At 18.3% G+C, this 22,940-nt stretch overlaps 6 protein-coding genes across 6 annotated transcripts in view; 2 read left to right on the forward strand and 4 right to left on the reverse strand.

Annotated features, from left to right (window-relative positions):
* Nucleotides 1-2,858, reverse strand: part of PADL01_0617500 (acyl-CoA synthetase) — a gene marked incomplete at both ends in the record, with an annotated part of 4,158 nt that extends 1,300 nt beyond the window's left edge. Inside the window, one exon of the mRNA XM_028680910.1 lies at nucleotides 1-2,858. This exon is cut by the window's left edge and continues 1,300 nt beyond it. Within this exon, the coding sequence (XP_028537340.1) occupies nucleotides 1-2,858 (2,858 nt within the window).
* Nucleotides 2,859-3,781: 923 nt separating this feature from the next.
* On the forward strand, nucleotides 3,782-6,367 carry PADL01_0617600 (conserved Plasmodium protein, unknown function; the record flags this gene model as incomplete). Its single annotated transcript, XM_028680911.1, has 1 exon — nucleotides 3,782-6,367. The coding sequence occupies one exon, from the start codon at nucleotides 3,782-3,784 to the stop codon at nucleotides 6,365-6,367; it is 2,586 nt and encodes an 861-aa protein (XP_028537341.1).
* A 380-nt stretch (nucleotides 6,368-6,747) lies between these two features.
* On the reverse strand, nucleotides 6,748-8,963 carry PADL01_0617700 (conserved Plasmodium protein, unknown function; the record flags this gene model as incomplete). Its single annotated transcript, XM_028680912.1, has 3 exons — nucleotides 6,748-6,932; nucleotides 7,022-7,511; nucleotides 7,719-8,963. 3 exons carry the CDS (start codon nucleotides 8,961-8,963, stop codon nucleotides 6,748-6,750), a joined length of 1,920 nt encoding a protein of 639 aa, XP_028537342.1.
* An 886-nt stretch (nucleotides 8,964-9,849) lies between these two features.
* Nucleotides 9,850-17,276, reverse strand: PADL01_0617800 (conserved Plasmodium membrane protein, unknown function; the record flags this gene model as incomplete). Its single annotated transcript, XM_028680913.1, has 2 exons — nucleotides 9,850-16,884; nucleotides 17,061-17,276. The coding sequence occupies 2 exons, from the start codon at nucleotides 17,274-17,276 to the stop codon at nucleotides 9,850-9,852; spliced, it is 7,251 nt and encodes a 2,416-aa protein (XP_028537343.1).
* A 1,395-nt stretch (nucleotides 17,277-18,671) lies between these two features.
* On the forward strand, nucleotides 18,672-19,373 carry PADL01_0617900 (splicing factor 3A subunit 2, putative; the record flags this gene model as incomplete). Its single annotated transcript, XM_028680914.1, has 1 exon — nucleotides 18,672-19,373. The coding sequence occupies one exon, from the start codon at nucleotides 18,672-18,674 to the stop codon at nucleotides 19,371-19,373; it is 702 nt and encodes a 233-aa protein (XP_028537344.1).
* Nucleotides 19,374-19,936: 563 nt separating this feature from the next.
* On the reverse strand, nucleotides 19,937-21,574 carry PADL01_0618000 (conserved Plasmodium protein, unknown function; the record flags this gene model as incomplete). Its single annotated transcript, XM_028680916.1, has 1 exon — nucleotides 19,937-21,574. One exon carries the CDS (start codon nucleotides 21,572-21,574, stop codon nucleotides 19,937-19,939), a length of 1,638 nt encoding a protein of 545 aa, XP_028537345.1.
* Between the last annotated feature and the right edge of the window lie 1,366 nt (nucleotides 21,575-22,940).

Here is a 22,940-nt window from a genome sequence, read left to right on the forward strand (position 1 = left end):
TAAAAATTAAAAACTGATCCAATACAAATACATGAGTCTAAATTATTAAATAAATAAGATTTACATGAATTCATATTATATAAATAATTTTCTTTAAGGAACGATTTTGCCATAGTATTTGTATAAATAGGTATTTTCAAAAGTTCTGCTAATTTGATAATATATTTATATCCATAATTACAATTAATACCCATAAAAATAACACATTTTTTGTTGGTTCTATATATTTCTACAAATTTATTTAAAAGTTGTGTAAATAAATTTTCCTGTTCATTATTTAATAATGTATATTTATTAAACTGATTTGGATTTAAACATTTTTGTGCATATATATCACATAATTGTAATGTCTCTATAGCTTTATCTAATGTTATGGTTTGCTCTATTAATTTATAATCAATATTTAAATATGTAGGTGATTTATGTTGAAGAGATGTATATATACAATTAAACAATTGAGTTGAAAATGATTCTAATGTATTATTTACATGATACGTTTGATTACATAATTCTTTTGTTTTATTTAAAAAGTCTAATTGTGGGAAATATTGAAAATTACAATATTTTTCAAATAATGTTAATTTTTCATTTCTCACATTTTCAAAACATATTAAAACCATAGGTAAATTATTAACTTTAGCATTATATAAACCACTTAATGTATTAATAAATGCTGGACCAGAGCAAGTAAATAATATTCCAATTTTGTTTTTTTGTTCTTTATTATTTATATCAAAATAATTAACATAATTACAACTGATAGAAGCATTTATCTCATTTCTGAAACTTATATAATATATATTATTTTTAATAAAACTATATATTATTTTATTTATTGGTATACCATATAATCCATATATATATTTTATTTCATATTTTTTAAAAATTAAAGGTATAATATTATCAAAAACTTTTATTTGTTTTTTTTTTAATTCTTCAATACTTTCTGAAACTTTTTTTCTAGAAATTTTACCTGTATCTGTTTTTAAAAAATTATTAACAAAATAGATATTCCTTGGTACTTTAAAATCAGCTATATATTTTTTCATATAATTTATTAATTCTTTTTTTAGTATATAATATTTTAAATTTAAATAAATGGATAAGTTTTCATCAAATGGACTTAATGACATATTTTTCTGTTCATCAGATGATTTATTAATATTAATGTTATTTGTACTATTCTTATTATAATCATCATAATGTGATAATAATTTATTTTCTTCTAATATTACTGCACTATTTATAATTTCACCATATACATCATCTTTACAAGAAAACGTTAAACAATCTTGAACTAAATCGTGATTTCTTAAAACATCATCTATTTCATTTGGTATAATTTTTTCCCCTCCTCGATTAATTATATCTTTAATACGACCTGATATAAAAAGGAAGTTATCTTGATCAATATAACCAATATCTCCTGTTTTAAAGAAAGGTACCTTTTCAGATATTTCTAAAAATGGATTCTTCATCATATAGTTATTTCTTTCTTTTATAGTATTAGCATATATATATATATTATCATTATCTTTTAATTCTTTATATCCACACATAACGTTTTTTCCATTAATACATATTTCACCTAATTCATTATAATCACAAATTTTTTTCTTTTCTTCATTATATATAATAACACCTACATTAGGTATACCTACACTTTTAAATTTCTTACATATTTGTATATTATTTGGTGATGATAATGAGGGTGTAATGATTTTATTTGAACTAACTTGATGACAAGCTTCTGTCATACCATATGCTTGAAAAACAGATACTTCAAACTTTTCTTCGATTTCTTTTTCTAAATTTTCATCTAAACTAGAACTGGAAGTTCTAATAAATCTTAATTTATGTTTTACTTTTTCCTTCATTATAGTTTTTTCACATTTATTATTTTCATCACCATTTTTTTGGATTTTCTTTATTCTTAAATAATCTTCTTCATATCTTATTATTAATATTTTAAGAATAGTAGGAATAGCTGAAAAGTAAGTTATATTATAATTTTCAACATTATTCCAAAATTCGGATGCACTAAAAGAATGACCTAATTGAAATAAAATATTACCTTTACAATATATTATAGGAAGTAATACACCAATTAATCCATGTACATGAAATAAAGGCATAACAATAATAGTATTATCATCTCTATTTATATTATAAGAATTGGTTATATTCGTTATTGTAGTTTTTATATTTGTATTAGATAACTGTACTATTTTAACTTTACTCGTAGTTCCAGACGTATGTAAATGAAGACATATATCACTCTTCAACATATTGCTTTCTTCTTTATTATTATTATTTTCTTCATTTTTCAAGTCATTATTTAAATTCTGTAGTTCTTCCTTTCTTCCATTATTTATATATGAATAAGTAAAATAAGGTTTCTCCTTGTTTTTTTTTATTTTAATTAAACCAATACCATATTCTTCAGATAGCTCTTTTATATAAATACACACATTTTTATAATAACTATGTTTATTTTTAATATTTGCATATTCCTCATCATTTTCATCATAATCATGAATTATAATATACTTACAGTTATTTACTAAATATCTTTTATATTCCTCTTTTTTCAAATTGGTGTTTTGTGGTAAACATATATTATGATTAAAATTAATACTCAAAAAAGATATCACATATTCAATACTATTAAATAAAATGATTGATATTTCATCTCCTCTTTTTATATTAATACTTTGAAAAAAATTTACAAAGTTTTCTATTTCTTCATATAATTCATTATAAGAAAATTGCTTCTTATAAGTATTTAAATCCGTTACAAATCGGTCATTTACATTTTCAATATTCAAAAAGGATTTTAAGGAGTTAGTTTGGTTCATTGTAAAAAGTGGAGAGTCAATATATGTGGCGTATTATCTAATAAAAATTATTATTATTTATATAAATTAATATATTTTTAAAATTATTATTTTATAAATGGTTATCTAAATAATTTAAACCTAAAATTATTTTTATATAAATGACAAGAAAAAAAAAAAAAAAAAAAAAATATAAATATATATGTTATATATATATAATATGTATTTATTATAATTTATACCATATATAATTTTATATATATTCAATATGCTTTTATTATTAATATATATTTATTATTACATATAATTTTTTTGCCCTTTTAATATAGAAAATATTCCCTCCTTTATTCCTCCTACACTATTTAGTAATTAGTTACCCTTTTGAAGATTCAAAAAAAAAAAAAAAAAAATTAATAAGATAATGTGCATTTTTTAGTATTTATACAATATGTAAAAATATTTCTCTTTCTCTTTCTATATATATATATATTATATAATTTATGCATTTTTTTTTTTTTTTTTTTTTTTTTTTGTTTAAGCATTCATTAAATATCTAAGTTGTTCAAATAAAGAAAAATACAATCCTCCCCAATTTTATCCAACCTAAGAATAATTAAAATATGTAACTTGACAAATTGTAAAAATAAATAAACAGATAGGATAAACACATATTTTTATAGATATAATATATATATATATTTATATATATACATTTTTTTTGTGAATATATTATTTCCATTTTTTAGATCCACCAATAGGAAATAATTCGCTCCTATAATTTATTTATTTTATTATTTCTTTATACCCACCCACCCTCTGTGAAATGTGTATTATATATAATTAATAAAGAAAATGATAATATATATATATTAAGTTGTTCATAATATATAAAAAATGTAAATATTTTTTTTTATTTATTTATTTATTTTCCTCTTTTTTATAAAATGAAAGGGAAAAAATTTCTTCTTAATTTTGCGGTGAATATAAAGAAGAGGTTTTTCTTTACTAATCATGATAGAGCCCAGGTGAATAAATGCATATATGAATATTTTTATTTTGAAGAAAAAATTTTCAACATTATTGATCACCCAGATATAAAACAATTACTTCATGTAGATTATAAGAAAAATAAAAAGTATGACACAGTTAAGAAAGATAATATTAATAGTAGTAATAATAATGTAAGTAGGGATAGTATATGTGATAATGATATCAATGAAGATACAGATATGTTATTAAAAAATAAAAAAGATGAATTTAATTTTAATTTGGAAAATGAAAACAATGAAATAAAAGATATTATATGTGATAAAAAATTTGATGATTATTTAAAAAATGTGATAAATAATCATATTTGTAATTATATAAATAGTAGTAGTAAATATTTTACACACCTATGTATATATTATATATATAATAATGAGAAATCTAGATTTGTAAAGCTTTTACAAAATTTTAATAATTATTGTTTTAGTTATGAAGATTTATTTATTTTATTCTATTTAATATGTAGAATTAATTATAAAGATACACAAATAATCCATAATATGCTTCATGTTTTTGAAATTTATTATTATAAGCTGGACAATTTTTTTTCATATAAAATTTCCAATATATTTTTTTCTCCTCATAATGATTTACATACAGCAATAAATAATTTACCACTTGTATATAAGGTTAAGTTGATCAATATGGACGTATATTCTGTAGACTCAAAAGAAAGGATTAAAAGTTCATCAAATAATATTACAGTGCATTCAAAGGAGACAATAAATACGTATATCGCTAATGATAATAATGTGGTAGCTCAAAAAAGTAATCATAACAACAGTAATAATAATGACAATAATAATGATAATAATAATGATAATTATAGTAATAATAATAGTAATAATATTATGATTAATAATAATAGTAATAGTAGTGAAGGTAAAAATTATGAATGTATATTAAACCATAATAATGTTACTAATAAAGATGTAGCACATACAGAAAAAATATTAAAGGACTCAAAATTAACCAATAATAATATGGAAAATGTGAATAATGATTACCTAGAAAAAATAGATGAAAATAATGCAGAGCTTGAATTACAAAATTTAGAAGATGTAGATATGGAGAGTTATGAAAAAAAAATATCAAAAGATAGTGTAAAATATATTAATATAAATACAAAAAAAGAAAGGCAAAAAATAAAATCAAGAGAAGGAAAATATGAGGGGCTGAAATTAAAAAGTGCTTTATTAACACAAATAAGGAATTATATAGAAGAGGAAAATATAAATAAAGATATAAGTACATATAATTGTATTTCTCAAAATAGTGTACATAATATAACTCCAGATCAAAATAACAACACGAACAATAATAATAGTAATTTTATTTTGCATAACAATTATATAGATAAAAAAAATTTTGAAATAAAAGAATTGTTAACTATATTTATTCATGATAAAGAGTTAGCTGAAAAAAATCATTATATAAAAGACTTTATTCATATTATTATAAATTATTTTATAATGAATAAATATATGATACATACTAATTTTATTTTACTTATCCTCTTTATGAATAAAATAAATTATTATAATAATAAAAAATTAAATAAATGTGTACAAGATGTTCTAATGAGTTATATAAAAAGTATGCATTTAAATGAACAAGATATATATGATTTTATAAACAACAAAAAGAAAAAGTCAAACAATCTTGAATCAAAAGAAAATGTAATACAAAAAAGTAATGATAAAAAGAAAACATTAACAAATAATATATTAAATGAAGAATATAATATATTAGAGTTATTATATAATCAACAATATACGTATAATATTATATTATATGATGAAAATAATTATTATGATGATAATTTTCAATATATAGCTTATAAATTATTAAAAAATTATTTTTATCTCGTTAGTTATATTATGACTTTACCATTTATCAAATGGAGCATATTGAAATCTTATATAAATTCTTTTAATATGTTTATAAATATATTTAAAGAAAATAAAAATATATCATCCTCTCTTCATATTAGTGATATTTCTTTTATATGTGCAAGCTTTTTAAAAACAAAAATTATAGAACATCAACTAATTCACACCTTATTCAATATATTGAATGATCACCTTGATCATTATTTAATAATACAAGAAAAAAAAAATATATATAATGAAACAAACGAAAAACACATACAATATGCAAACAATTTACCAAATGTAGAACCTAATATAAACGACTTACTAACATTTTTACATTTTCTATATTTTTTTAAATTATCACAATATAATGATGTACTCATTAAAATTTTGATTATTTCTTTCAAAAAGTTTATACTATTAAATGACACACAACAACTCATATTTTATAATACCATTGAAGGGATCAGGAAAAATCAAAATGAACAAAATAATCGGAAGAAGCTAAATTCTATATTAAATTATTTTAATTATGACCAAAATTTTAATCATTTTTTAAAACGAAATAAGAATATTCAAAAACAGTCCTTGGGTATGCTATTTTGTTAATTTAAATAATGTATAATATATATATATATATATATATATATATATATATTTTATTTTTAATATTTGATATTGCAAAGATATATTGCTTTATTATGTATTCCACTAAGTCGACATATAAATAAAAAATTTAAACAAAAAAATTATATATATATATATATATATATATATATATATGGTAAGAAAAAATTAAGGCACTTAAAAAGAATATGAGCCTTAAATATTCCATAAAAAAATAATATTAAATATAAAACAAAGAAGAACATAAAAAATAAGAAAAACAAAAAAAAAAAAAAAAAAAAAGAAATAATATATATATATATTTATATTTATATATCGAATAGAATAATAAATAAATATTTTTTTATACCTTTGTACAAATTTCAAATATTATTACCCCCCTTAATTAAATAAAATATAATAGAATCACCAACTCTTAAATAATAATTTTGATATATATAATCATGTTGTAATCCTTCTCTTTTTAAAAAAATAAAAACTGGATCAAGTTTATTTTCAATGATGAAATAATTTCCCCATAAGCTATAACTACGCTTACCTAAGTTTCCTAAAATATAGGAGAAAAAATATAAACAAATTAATAAGAAAATAAATAAATATATATACACATATATATATATATTTATATATAATTACCTGGCTCCACAGCTTTATATGTAGATTTCATAACAGTTACATCGATACCAGAATATATAGTGCTAATATGTTTTAAATGTGGAAAAAACATTTCAGGGGTGATAAGTTTGTTTTCCTTTCTTAAAATCTTATATTCCTCTTTATTATACCATAGTTGATCATCCAACTGATTATTATAAGTTATATATTTACTCAACTTATTTTGAATAAAACGTATAGAATCAAAAGCTACAGTACCAATAAAATTAAATAAATTTATAGGTATACATATATAATCATTAGAACATACATCATTATTTACTATATGAGAAACATTAATATCATCTCCATTATTATAAGATATATCTTTATATATTTCTATTGTCCTTGGGTTGTAACATTTTAATACGTTAAAGTTGAAATATACATAATAAGATGTTTTCTTTTTATCATATAAGTATTTGTATTTATATCCAAAACGGTTATTGTATCCTACGCACTCTTTATTTATCTATAAAAATAAAAGGGGCATATATTACATGTGTATATAAATATAATATGTTTTAAACATTCTATATATATATATATATATATATATATACATATGTATGTATGTATATGATAAATGAACACATTTTTGTAGTAATATTATTACAAAAAATTTTTTTTTTTTTTTTTTTTTTTTTTTTTTTTTTTTTTTTTTTTTTTGTAAATTAACCTTCGCTATCAATATGCAGTCTAATCGACATGATGGATTGTCTGTGTAAAGATATTCATATTTGTAGAAATAATTAAACGGTTCAAAATAATTGTCATATTTATTTTTAAATTTTGAATATATATGTAAACATATATAATCTAAGAAATCACTAATACATATATATGTTGTCGAACATGTTTTTTGAAAATTTAACAAATCACTACAATTTAAAAAGGATAATATATTTTGTAGAATATTTTTATTATTTTTAATTAACATGAAGAACTTTTTTACACTTTTATTTTCTTTAATTGTATCTTCATTATATATATAATGTTTGTGTTCATTTTGTATATTATTATTACATTTTATTTTTGATGTATAATCTGATATATTTCTTAAATGAACTGATTTAAGAGTGGAAGAATTATGTGTAATATTATTATTATTATCATTATTTTTTTTTTGCATATTTAATTGATCCATTTTATTATAATCCTTATCATTAATAATATTATTAACCTTTTCATTATCATTATAAATTACTGTTTTATTTTGTACTATATTATTTATATCGAGATTATCACTTTTTGAATTTTTTTTTTTTTTTAACATGGTACTTTTTGAATTTTTCTTTTCTGTCTTCTTTTCATTTTCATAATTAAAATGGTTAATATTTTTGTTTATGTCTTGACTATCTTTATCTAGTTCATATTTTTTGGTGATTTTATTTTCTTCATATATATTGCTATAATTTTTTATTTTCTTTTGATCTTTTTCAAAGGTGCTACTTCTTTCTTCCACATTATAAAATGATCCATAATCGAATTCGAAAAACAGTTTATCATTTTTTTTTTCTTTTACGTTATTTGTATTCATTTTATTATCTTCATTATATTCATTAATATCCTTTTCATAATATTGCTTATCATATTTGTGATCATAATAATGTTTATCATATTGATTATCACATTTATTTAATGATATATTTTTCTTTTTATCATTTTTAAAATTAATTTGTATATCATAATTTTTCTTATTCTCTGTGTCACTCATGTATTCCTTCTTTTGTTCATCCTCTTCATATGTTTCTTCATATAACTCAAAAATTTCATCATTGTAAGTAAGTAATTTTTTTTCATGTAAATTACTTATATACAGATTATTTTTTATATCCAAATGATTTCTTTTTTTTATTTTATTTTTTATATCCTTGTATAAAACAAACTGTCTTTGTTTCCTTTCAGAAATAGTATTACCCATTATATATAAACATAAAAAGGAATATATTATGTATATATATATATATATATATATATATATTTAAGTATAAAGTAAAATATTTAAATATATAAAAAAAAAAAAAAAATATAAGGAAATGTGAAGAATTAAAAAATCAACATTTGATAATATTAAAATAAAACAAATAAGTCACACCTATAAGATATATTTATATAGATATTTACTATTTTATTATTATTATTATTATTATATTTTTCTTATTTTATATTTATTATTTTTTTTTTTGGTGCGTCATTTTCAAAAGAAAGCAAAAGTGAAAAATACAAATTTCCCCTTTCTTCGTGCCATTTGAACTTTTACACTTTTTATTTTATTTTTTTTTGTTTTGTTTCTTTAAATCTTTATTTTATATTTTTTTGTATTTTTTTTTTTTTTTTTTTTTATATGTATGAATGGTTTACCTCTTCTTACGATACGTTTACGATTCTTATATATACATCATCATATATATATTTTTAATATATTACAAAAAAAAAAAAAAAAAAAAAAAATATATATATATATATATATATATATATATATATTTATATATTTTGAGTTTATTTTTAAGATATATAAAATAAAAATTTTTTAAAAATAATAAAAATTAAAAATTTAAAATTAAAAATTAAAAATCAATAAACAATCAATGTATGAATGCAATATAAGCATAAACACATATGTGTATTATTATATTATTATATATTTTGAACATAAAAAAAAAAAAATATATATATATATATATACATACATATCATATATATATATATATATAATGGAGATATGATAATATTTTATCATTTTAATAAATATTAAAAATAATAAAAGTGATATATATTATACTATTTAAAAAAAAGAAAAAGAAAAATTAGTTTGTGTCTTTTTCTTTATCTTTTGTAATTGACTTGACATGTTTTGGTAAATTTTTTATAATTGTTTTATAAATATTATGAATATGTATTTTTTCATTTTTTTTTTCTGAATTTGTACATTTTTGATAATCTTCTTTAAAATAAAAAGAATTATGATTAAGAAGAAGATAATCGATAATGAAAATAAACTTTTTTATAATGTTTTTCTTAACATATTTAAAATAATTAATAAAATGAATAATACACAACACACAACATATAACATTTAAATATTGCTCTCTTTTTATAATATTCCTCTTGAAATGAAAATAACAATTATTATCTTTATCTTTATTATTATTATTATTATTATTGTCCATATTTTGTTTATAAAATATCAACGTATCCTTTGTACTAATTTCATTATTCGTTATATTATAGAACAAAACACAAATGATACTTAATAAATACTTTTTATACTGTTTCTTTCTATTTACATAAATTTTTTTTTTTTCATATAAACTTAATCCTAATGTAAATAAAGAATAATATATACAAAAAAATAAATCTATCGTTTGTATGAATAAATGAATAGGATTTTTTTCATCCCATATTTTTATTTTTGTATTAAATGCTACATTTCTATAATATATATCACTACGATCTTTTTTTTTCTTCTTCTTATTATTGTCATTATGATATTTCTTGGAATTATAGATATTATAATATTTATCTGTATTATAATTCTGATATACACTATTATTCTTATTTCCATCATCAAAATTTTCATTATATATACCATACATTAAGGTACATGTTCCATAAAACGAATTAACAAAATTATTAATTTTTATGTATAAATCTGAATTTTTGCTATTTTGTAATATATACAAGTCTATTTTACTGTTATATATTTTATAATCTAATTCACATAAATATTTTATTAACAATTCATAAAAAAAGTTTATCAAATAATTAATACTATAATATATTTTATTTTCTTCTTGTTCATTTTTTAAAAAAACAGGTTGATGGTTACGAGGGTAAAATAATGGAATTAATGGAAACGATATAATGTCATTATCATTACATATAATATCATTATTATTTAATATATTGTTTTTTATTTTTTCTTGTTCATTATATTTATCTAATATTATAACTGAATTGGATTTAATTATGTTTTCTTTAATAATACTACTATCCTTTTTATTTTCAGAAATATTTGGTTCTTGACTTTTTATAAATTCATATTCTTTACAATTCTTTATATCATTATTAAAAGTTTTAATATCGTTCTCTTTATTTTTAGCGTCTTCTTTTATAATAAGCATTCCTTTATATTTTAAGCGATATTTTATATCCTCTGATGAGTTGAATATATCTTGAGCTTCTTCTTCCTTAAGCATATGAAATTTATACAAAATAGAAATAAATATATGGTCAATTTTTTGCAACCATTTATTAATAGACATAAAATATCCAATATAAAAATAAGATAACATAATAAAAAATAAATGATGATATTTAGATAAATTTAGACAATAATTTTGTGTATCTAAATATAATATTAATTTTACAAAATGAAAATATAGAGTATTATTTATTAATACAAAAAAATTATTGATATCCTGAAAATTTATTAATTCATAACACATTTGAAAAGTATATTTTAAAAACATATCATAAACAAATAGTTCATACCCATTCGTATTAAATGATTTAAAATAAGATAATGAAAACATTTGATTTTTTTGTAAGAAATGTATTTTTTTACTTTTAAAGAAGAAATATTCTAATAAATAATAATTTCTCAAAATTTTTTTGGTCCTATTGTCTTTAAAAAGACTTTCTATAAAATATGATTTTTTAAAAAAAAAGAAAAATATGATCATCATTATTATTAATAAAAAATTGTTACTATCATTTTTAATATGTAATATGGAAGATAATAATATGTTTTCATATTTCATTTTATGTTTTCTTAATATTATTATAAAATTATCATATATATTATTAAATAATTTATCTGCAAATGACAATGAAATGTTTTCATCACCTTTCTTATTTTTTCTTATAATATTTTGTGTCCACACTTTATTATTATGTATCTGATTTTTCTTTTCATCAGATTTTTCTATTTTTTTCCTTTTTGGAAATAATGAATATTTGGATAATATTAATAAAGCAAATAAGATTTCATCATTTTCATATTTAAATATATTTAACAATAAACAAAATGCCTCATTCCATTTCAAAGAAATAAATATATAAGATAATTTAAATAACAGTAATAAAATTCTTTTTCTTTTTTTTCCTGTACATTTTTTTATTATATAATTTTTTTGTAAATAAATTAAAAGATCTATACAAAAATTTTCATTCATATATATCAAAATAGGATTTGTTTTCCTATTTTTCTTTTTTTCCTTAAAATTTTTTTGTTTATATACAAATGAATCATGTTCGTCATTTCTACCCTTTTTATTATTTAACTTATATACATTTTGATATATATATTTTTTCAATTTTTTGGTGTTGATTCTATATTTGTTTGTTCTATTATTATGTAGATTTTTCTGATGACAAGATAATTCATCATAATTTTTTATTCTACAATTTATCTTCCTTTTATATTTTCTTGTTTTTGTACAAAAGTAATACATATATTTTTGTTTACATAATATATATAACAATTTGATAAGTTGATAAAAATTTATATCTGTGAAAAAAGTAGGGTTCATATAAAAAGACGAGCTATTACAATTATATTTTTTATTTAAATATATATATTGATTTATTATTAAGTTCAATTCGTTCATATAATTTAATAATTTATTATTTCTATAATTATTAATTGATATATATATATATTTTTTTTTTTTTTTTTTTTTTTTCATTTCATCAACAGATGTTCCTATCATGGATGATACTTTGATTTTATTTTGTTTACTTTGATTTTGTACATTCATATATTCTTCCTTATATTCTTTTAAAAAAAAAGAAGAAGTTTTATTCTCTTCATAATTTTTAAAAAAAATATTATTATCCATATTATTATTATAAGATATCAAATCAATCAAATTTATAGAATCCTTATGTTTATAATAAAAGGTATTATCATATAACATAGATGAATAATAAAAATTGGATTGATCATTTTGATTTGTATCATGTTTATTCTTATAAATATATAAGAACAAATTGTTTTTTTTTTTTCCTTCTTTTTCAAAATTATACATATTATCATCTGTTAAATTTTCATTTTGCTGTATATAATTTATATATTCACCTAATGTATTAAATGTAGAGAATTTTTTTATAACATTTTTTAATTCCATTTTTGAATTGTTAGATATATTGTTGTAGGTACTTAAAAAAATATCTAATAATAATATATTATCATTTGTTATTTGTTTATTTAATTTTTCATAATATTTTACATCTTCCATAGATATTATATTAACTTCATTAAAATGTGGTTCTTTTATATAAATACTACTATTTATTTTTTTTATATTATTTTCTTTAATAAATGTTAGTGATTTCATAAAATAATTTGATTGATTAAACTTTATATCACTTGAAGGATATGGTGATACATTATTATAAAAGGAACATCTATCTAACAAATATTGATATAATAAGAATGATTCATATATTTGTTGTTTGTAATTATTTATATTTACAACATATACATCTTCTATAACTTGATGATAATAATAAACATTTTTTGAACAGTTTAAGAAATCAACAATTGAACGAATATTATTTTTTTTAATATTGTCATAATATTTATTATTATTATATATATTTCTAATGTTATCATATATATATATAAATTTTAAAAAATCTGTCTTATTGTATGTATATTTATTATAACATGACATATTTGGATCTATTACACTATTAATATCATTATTTCCTATGCCTTTATTAATATTCTGATATTCATAATTTTCTAAAAATATATATTTCTTTTTGTTCTCATCATATAAATCATAAATATTTTTTTTATTATATAATATTTTATAGTGCTCATTGTTGTACCTATATTTATTATTAAAACTTTGGAATTTTTTAAATCCTTTCATAAATACAGATTTATTCTCATTCATTTTAAAAATATATAATAAAAAGTGGAGGGTACATAAATGATTATTTATATGTACACTATTAGTATTTACAAATTTGTTGATATGGAAAAATAATAATTTTTCTGGTAAGTAATAAAAAGGAGATAAATATAAAATATTAGATTTATTACAACTCTTTTTATTTTTTAATAGTAATTTTTTCTTATCCGTTTTTATAAAATATTTTCTGACTTCCCCCCCTTTACATTTAATGAAATGTTTAGTATTATTAAAACTGGTTAGATTTATCCTATCATTATATTGAAAACAATTTTGAAGATCACTAGGAATATTAATTTGTTCATTTTTTATTACTTTATTGATTTTTTCCTTTACATAATTGTTCTCTTTTCTTAACTCTCTTATATTATCATTAACCATATGATTCCTTTCCATATATAAAACTGGAAAATTTGTCAGGCATGTATTATTTCTCATGTTATATGTTGTTATATTAATTTCTAGATATATGAATAAATTAAAATAATATAATACCTTGTATAAAAATTGATCATCATTTTTTATAATATTGAGATATTTTGAAATGATCCTATTATTGTGTTTATTTTGCATGTTCTTTTTATTCTTTTTTATTTTATCTAAATGGGAGGGTATAACACAGTTTTCATTATCATTAGAGAAAACAAAAAAGGTAAGAATTTCATGATATATAAATTTATACTTTGTCATTATTATTTTCATCTTGTTATATAATTTTTTTATTTTCTTTATATGGTAATGTAAATATTGAAATTCTCTGACATTATGATAATACGAAGGATAAAAAAAATAATTTGAAAAAATATAATTCTTATCAGTTAATAAACAAGTATACATTTCATTTGTAGAATAAAGTAGTAAATTTCTAATATTCATTTTTAGTGTTTCTATATTTTTGCGTAGTATATTATCTATTGGTGTCATATCTAAAAATTGTTTCAATTTATTTTTATTATTTATAAATTCTATATCATTCATGTTGTTCATATCATTTGAATATTTTCCTTGTATAATATCTTTTATATTCATTGGAATATTTATTATATTCATTTTATTTTCTATGATGTCAAAAAAATTATCTTCATAATTTTCTTCTTTCTTTTTTTCGTTAATATAATTATGGAACATAAGAATATAAAAATAAAAAAAATAAAATTCATTTCTTTCTATATTTAATGAGTTTTCTATATTACACCTTAAACATTTTAATAGTTCACAATTTTTTTCAAAATGAATTTCACAAAAATAAAATGGTGATATCTTATAATTACAATTTAGAATATTAGATGAATTACTAAATTGTTTATTTGTTGATATAATAGTTTTATTATTTTTATTCACTGTACTAGGTCTATTCATATCACTAAATGATGTACACACATTATGACCATTGTTCATATTATATGCAACATAAATATCATCTCTCAAATTTTTATTAAAATATAATATATATAATTTATCTTTTAATATAAATGAGTCCACAATTTTATCCTCCTTAAAATAACTTTCGTATAAAATATTTTTAGAATTAACATTTTTATAATGTATCTCATTCTTTTTTATTTCTTCTATATTATTATTATCTTCATTTTGATGATTGTCTATCGCATTATTATTATCACTTAGATTATTATAGCATATATGATTATTCACATTATTGTTTGTATAATTACTTGTATTATCATTTATTCTATTGTTATCCTTATTATCCACATTTTCTATTTTAATGTGTGATAAAAAGGTTACATTAAGATCCAAGATATCCTGAATTTGTATGCTCTTAATATTAAAAAGAAACAATTTTTTGCCAAGAAAATTATTCAATAGTTGTTCAGCCTCATTCAACCATTGGTAGATATAATTTATGCATACAACCATTTCTTCATTATTATTAAGATTATTGTTACAATTATTATTATTACTATTACTATTATTATTATTATTATTACTATTAATTACTTCATTCAACTTATTTTTTAAATACGCCTTTATATTATTTATATCCTTCGTCAACATATCTTTTATTTTAATCCTGTCATCTGTCGTTGGGTCTGTTAAATTATCTGTCCCTTCATTTATCTTCTTAAAAAAAGGATAAGTAACAAATTGCTCGAATAAGACAAAATATTTCTTATTAATTTTATAAAACACATTTAAGTTAGGTTTAGAAGGAAACGTAAAATTAGAAAACTGATTTATAATATTATCTAACAACTGAACAAAATATGAATTGCTTAAAAAATAATTTTTATAATATTCATAGATGTAATTATTCACATATAATTTTTTATTAAAAAAAAATAAATAGAAAAAATAAAAAAAAGAATAATAAAATACTAAAGTATTTAATACTTTATCTTCTTTACTAATCCATATACGTCCATTTTTTCTTAAGCTTAAAATCATAGGACTTTTTATATTCCTTTTACATTTCAAAAAGATAGATTTATAATTTTTATTTTCTTTCTTTTTACCAATACATTTATAGTATATTTCTTCTTTTTTGTTATATAATAAAATATCATCCAACTTTATAAGAATATTATTCTTTTCACATGTAACTAAGATGAAATGTGAACATATTTCTATATCACTAATAGGTCCATTTATTTTATCAACAAGTAGTTTATTGTATATTTGTTTATTCTTTATAAGTTTTTTTTTTAACAGTATGTATGATAATACTCCATCGATATCTCCAATAAAAATGTAAATATGGTTACCATTTTTTTTTATTAAATATTTAATACATGTTATGGAATTATAATGATATTCATTTGGTAACTTAAAACCTTCTTCTACTATTACATCTATTTTTTTTTTTTTTTTTTTTAGATATTCCTTATTATTTATAACAAATATAGAACCATTTTCAGTACCGCAAATTAACCAACACAAATTTTCAACAACACATATCTAAAAAAAAAAAATAAATAAAATAAAATAAAAAAAAAAAAAAATGACTTGATATGATATGAAAGATTATATAAATAAATAAATAAATATATATATATATATATACATTTTTTTTTTTTTTATGATAATATTTTCAGTGCCCTAAAAATATTATCAAATATATTTATTTATTTAACCTTAGTTATAACATCATCTGTGGCAAACTTAATTACATTTACAAATTTAACTTGATCAAAGAAAACTTTTCCCTTCTTTTTAAAAATGAATATTCTTCCATTAGTTGACCCTACATAAATATAACTATTATGAATATACAAGGAGAAAAACAATGTTTCGTTTTCATTGTTGTCTTCTTTTACATTCAATTTATATAAAAGAGCAAACGTTTTCATTTTTTCTTTTTTTATTTAATTGTAAACATGATATTCTAGATAAATTTATTCTGTTGCAATATGTTATTATTTTCTTGATTTGATTCTATCATATTTTATAACATTCTAGTTGTTTTTATTTTATCACTATTTGGTTACCTTTTTTCTTTTTTCTTTTTTTTTTTTTTTTTTTTTTTTTTTTTTAGTGTGTTTTGTGTGTATAGGGTAAATATTTATTTATGCCTCACATGATTCACAATACATTTTACTATTATCATTTTTTTTTTTTTTTTTTTTACAATATAATAAAATTATTCATTCAATAGGTGAATATAATTAACATAAAATATATATATGTATTTATTTTCCTTTCCTTTTATTATTATTAATACTAGTATTAATAATTATTTTAATGGTTATATTATATATATTATTATATATATTTTTTTGTATTTATAAAAAACATTTTTTTCTTAAATTATTAAAACCATTAATTTTTATCAAGTCTCTCCTTCTTAATTTTACAGTTGTGAATTATATGTATCTCATTTATTCTTTCTTTTTTAATAATTCAAGGTAAACGTTTTTATATTTTATCATATTATTATGGTTCACAAAGTGTTGTATATATAAATATACATATTATATATTATATATATGTATTTTTTTTTTTTAATAATAAAAATTTAATTTATAAAAATAAATAAAACAAAAAAAAATAAAATAATTTAATGAGATGAAAGCATAAATATGTAATGAATTATTCTGTTTATTTTAAAATAAAAACGAAAAAAAAAAATATAATAAATAATGGCGAGGAAGAATCCTTATAAATATACATATAATTTTATTGAGTCAATATAAGTATTATAAAAAATATTATATATATATTATATATATACATATAATATATATAGAATATTGGCGGAAAAATATTTTTAAAAAAAAAAAAAAAAATTATATATTATAATATAATTTTAATAATTTCAGGATCTTTATTTATAAAAAAAAAAATTAACTTAAAATTCTTGTTTTTTTTTATATATATATATATATTTTTTTTTTTCCAAAATTTTTTAAGATATATAATATGTATATATATATTTTATCTATAACATTTATATTTTAAATTAAAAAAAAATAAAATAATACATAAAAGATAAACATAATTATTTAATAATATTATTATATAATTAAATAATTGAATGAATATTATATATATGTTAAAAATGATGAATGAATTATAATGAATGTTAACTAAATGTAAAATATAAGAAAATATATATATTATCAAAGAAACAATAAAATTTTTATGATATTTATGTTTTAAGTAAAACATGTATGAATAATACATGTAATATATATATATATATATATATATATTTTTACATAATATATAAATTATAATTTTAAAAGATGGATTTTCAGAATCGTGTTGGACATAAAACAGGTAGTGGTATGCCACTATCAAGAGAAGATATAAATCAAGAGAGAAGAGAACGATTAAAACAGCTAGCTTTAGAAAATATAGATATTACTAAAGATCCATATATTTTAAAAAATAATGTTGGTATGTTTGAATGTAAATTATGTTTAACTCTTCATAATAATGAGAGTTCTTATTTATGTCATACTCAAGGAAAAAAACATCAAATGAATCTTGCTCAAAGATTATTAAAGGAAAAAAATGAAATAACTACTAATAGATTAAATAAACCTGTAAGTGAACCAAGAAAAATTGTTAAAATAGGCAAACCAAGATATGATGTTACAAGAGTACGAAATAAAAAAAATCAACTTGGAATATTATTTGAATTATCTTTCCCAAATATTAAAGAAAATACTAAACCAAAATTTAGATTTATGTCGTCTTTTGAACAGAAAATTGAAACACCTGATAAAAAATATCAGTATCTCTTATTTGCTGCAGAACCTTATGAAACTATAGCTTTTAAAATACCAAACATAGATATTGATGAAAATGAAGGCTTTTATTATAAGTGGTTTGATAAAAAAAAAATTTTTGTTATGCAAATACATTTTCAAAATGCATTTCCTCCTGGACATATTAATTTACGTGAACATTCTAATTTCTTATCATCTACCAATAGATGGTAATTATATTTTTTATAAAATTTTACATCTTGTTAAATATATTTTTTTGTAATTTTATTCTTTAATATATATATGTTGATAGATATATGTATATATATATATATATATATATATATTTTCCATACGCAAGTATTTTTTATTGTAAATATTTTTTCATGTCCAATAAGGAAACATATAATATATATATATATATAATGTATGTTTTTTTATATATAATTAATTTTACAACATATATTTTTAAATATATATTTGTTATTTTAAATTTATATTTTAACAACTAGTATGTTATCCTATTACTTGGAAAAATATGTATTCCTACTATGCGTAAAATAATAGGAGTATATAAAAAGAATTTATCCAAAATAATGAATTATGTAAAAAGTTTATAAAATAATTTCATAATTAATAAATAAATAAATAAGAAAAAATATATATATGCATATTTCTAGGTTTATATATTTTAACAGAGATAAATATAAACAAGTCCTACAAATGAGTACACATATATATATATATATATTTTTATTTTTTTATAAATGTCAATTATATGAATAGTTAAGGTTTTATTACAAAATGTATATAACAAATAACATTAATAAAAAGAAATATTTTATACTAGAATATATTGAAGAACCAAACATAAGAATTGTTGTATATAATTTACATTTTTCAATATCTTTTTTAATCAAAGAATTTTTTACTTCTTGAATAATTTGTTCCTTTCTTTTTAGAGTCTTCATAATTTTTTTAATTTCTTCTTTTTTTATATCTTCAGCTTTTACGTTCGAGCATTCATTGAGAAAATCGTCTAATTTTGATATTGTTACTTCTCCTTCATTAGTTCTATTGAATGTTATAAAATTATCCGCAAGATTAATATTATTATCTATAACGTATTGTAAAGTTTTAGATATATTCGTATTCATATCATAATTTTTATTTTTTAAGTTTTCTTTATTAGATGAATTAAACCAATGACTATATTTAACCAACTCTTTTATATATTCATCTTGAGATAAAAGTTTTCCAGATGCATTATCTTCTAATAATTCATTCATGTTATAATTAGTAAAATAATTCGATCTTACTTCTGCAACTTCATTTGTATCAGTTGTTTGTTCACTGGCAAAAAATGATATATTTATATTAGCAAGGTCATTTCCCATTTTAGGATTTTCAAATGTTAAAAAAATTGATATAGATCCATTAGTAAAATTTTCTTTTCTTATATCAACATGATAAGTGTACATGAGAGTTATATATTTCATAATATTGACATATAATTCATTACTTCGAGAAACCTCAGAAACTATTCTATTAATTTTAGTGTATAATTTGTTGTCATCATTAACTAAATGTTCTATATCATACGTATCATTATTATTTATTTTCGTATCCACATTATCTAATTCTAAATCTTCTAGTTTTTTGTATGATTCTTGCATATCATTTTCCTTTTTGTTTATCTCTTCCAAATCTTTCTGTCTCTTTTGTTCATCATTTAATTTTTGCTTCATTCTTTCTTCAAATTCAATTTCTTCCTTCTTTCTTTGGGCATCCCTTAATTCCTTTTTCTTTCTTTCTTCTTCTTCAATATCCTTTCTTCTTCTTTCTTCATCTTCAATTTCCTTTTTCCTTCTTTCTGCTTCTTCTAACTCTTTTTGCTTTTGTAATTCATTTTCTAGATCTACATATTTTTGTATTTGTTCTTCAAAATCTTGCTTCTCTTTTTTATGAGGTAATAAATTATCATCTGTTCCTTTTATGGGTTTATATCCTTCTACAAACATATCTTCCTCAGGGTCTCTAGGGGGGGGCCTAAATTTAGATTGTGCTCTCCATTTTCTGTATTCAATAGTATTTTTTATTTTATCAGTATAAATTTTATCTGATAGTGTAATAACTTTTTCATCATTTGTACCTGTATTAGAACTTGCATCATTTTGTATATTAAATAGTTCATTTTCTCTAAAATCGGACGCATTATCCTTTCCTTTAGCTAGATCCTCTATATCAATATATGGTGAGGGTCTTAAATTGTGGTGAATTCCGTTGTCTGCGTTAAGTCTATAAATATCATTATATTTATTCATACTATAAGAATCCATTCCATGACGTTGATCATCATCTTTGGAAAGAACAACGGGAAATTTTGATGCAAAGAATACCAAAAAAAATAATGATACATAAATTAGCTTCTGCATTTTTAAATATATAATAGAATTTATTGTATTATATATAAATATATATTATTTATTAAAATAAAAAAAAAAATATATGTAAATATATGAATATATATATTTAATTTAAAAAAAATTCATTCCTTAAAGGAAAATTACATTCTATTAAAATATATGCATAAATTAAGTTCAAAAATGTTTATAAAAATATATTCTATATAAAAAAAAAAAAAAAAAAAAATTTATACATATAAATTATCCAATTTTTATTTAGTTATGTTTTCATAATTATGATTATGTATCTAGGAATAATTTATTCACATAGGTTTTTTTTTTTTTTTTTTTTTTTTTTTTTTTTTTCTCATTTTGGTTATATGGTAATATATATTTGGCTATCTATAATATATATACATATATGTTTAAGCAAATTTTTTTTTTTTTTTTTTTTTTTTTTTTTTTCCTTTTGGTTGGAAAATGGCTATTTTGTTAATAAATAAAAAATACACAATATGTATATTAATAAAATAATTTATTTAAAAGAAGTAAATAGAATATTAAGACATATGTCCTAATTGTGTTGTTGATGGTTGCATTTTAAAGTATATACACATATATATATATAATTGTAGGCATTCAATTATTTAATTTATTTTAATTAATTAAATGAAAATAGTTAAACATATATGTATATATATATATATATATATATATAATATTTTTTTTTTTTTTTTTTTTTTTTTTTTTGATTAGCTTTATATATGCTAACCATTTTATTCACAACTATGGCTTGAAAATTTGGAAATATTTTTATTTTTTTTGATCTTATATGCCTTGCATAATATTGCATGAGGTAAATGTTTTTAAATTCATTGTATTTAAATATAGAATTTTTTTTTTTTTTTTATTAATTAGGATATTTTTATTTCTTATTCCTTTTTCAATTTCTATCCTTTTGTCCTTAAAGGAATAATGAAATTGATACTTTACGAAATGAAAGATATATCATTTTATAAAAAGAAAAAAAATTAAATAAATTTGCAGTATATTCATATATCGTTAATATTTTGGGTATATAAAAAGACTTATATAACCTATATTATTCATTATTGTTTATTAGGAAAATAATAAAATGAAAAAGGAAATAACACTATATTATATATATATATATATATATATATATATATATAATTAGATTTAAATATATGCACGATTGTGATAAATACATTTTGATATAATCCATTTAATCTATATATATTAGAAAATCCTAATGTTCTTAAAACATATTAACTTATAGATGAAACAACTATCCTTAAATATATTTTTATACTTGTTCTATTTTTTAAAAAGTAAAAGTCCTATTTATATTTAAAATAAATATCCTTTATATGTT

The sequence above is a fragment of the Plasmodium sp. gorilla clade G2 genome (genome assembly GCF_900097015.1).
Source record: "Plasmodium sp. gorilla clade G2 genome assembly, chromosome: 6".
NCBI classification, from domain to species: Eukaryota; Apicomplexa; class Aconoidasida; order Haemosporida; family Plasmodiidae; genus Plasmodium; species Plasmodium adleri (nom. inval.).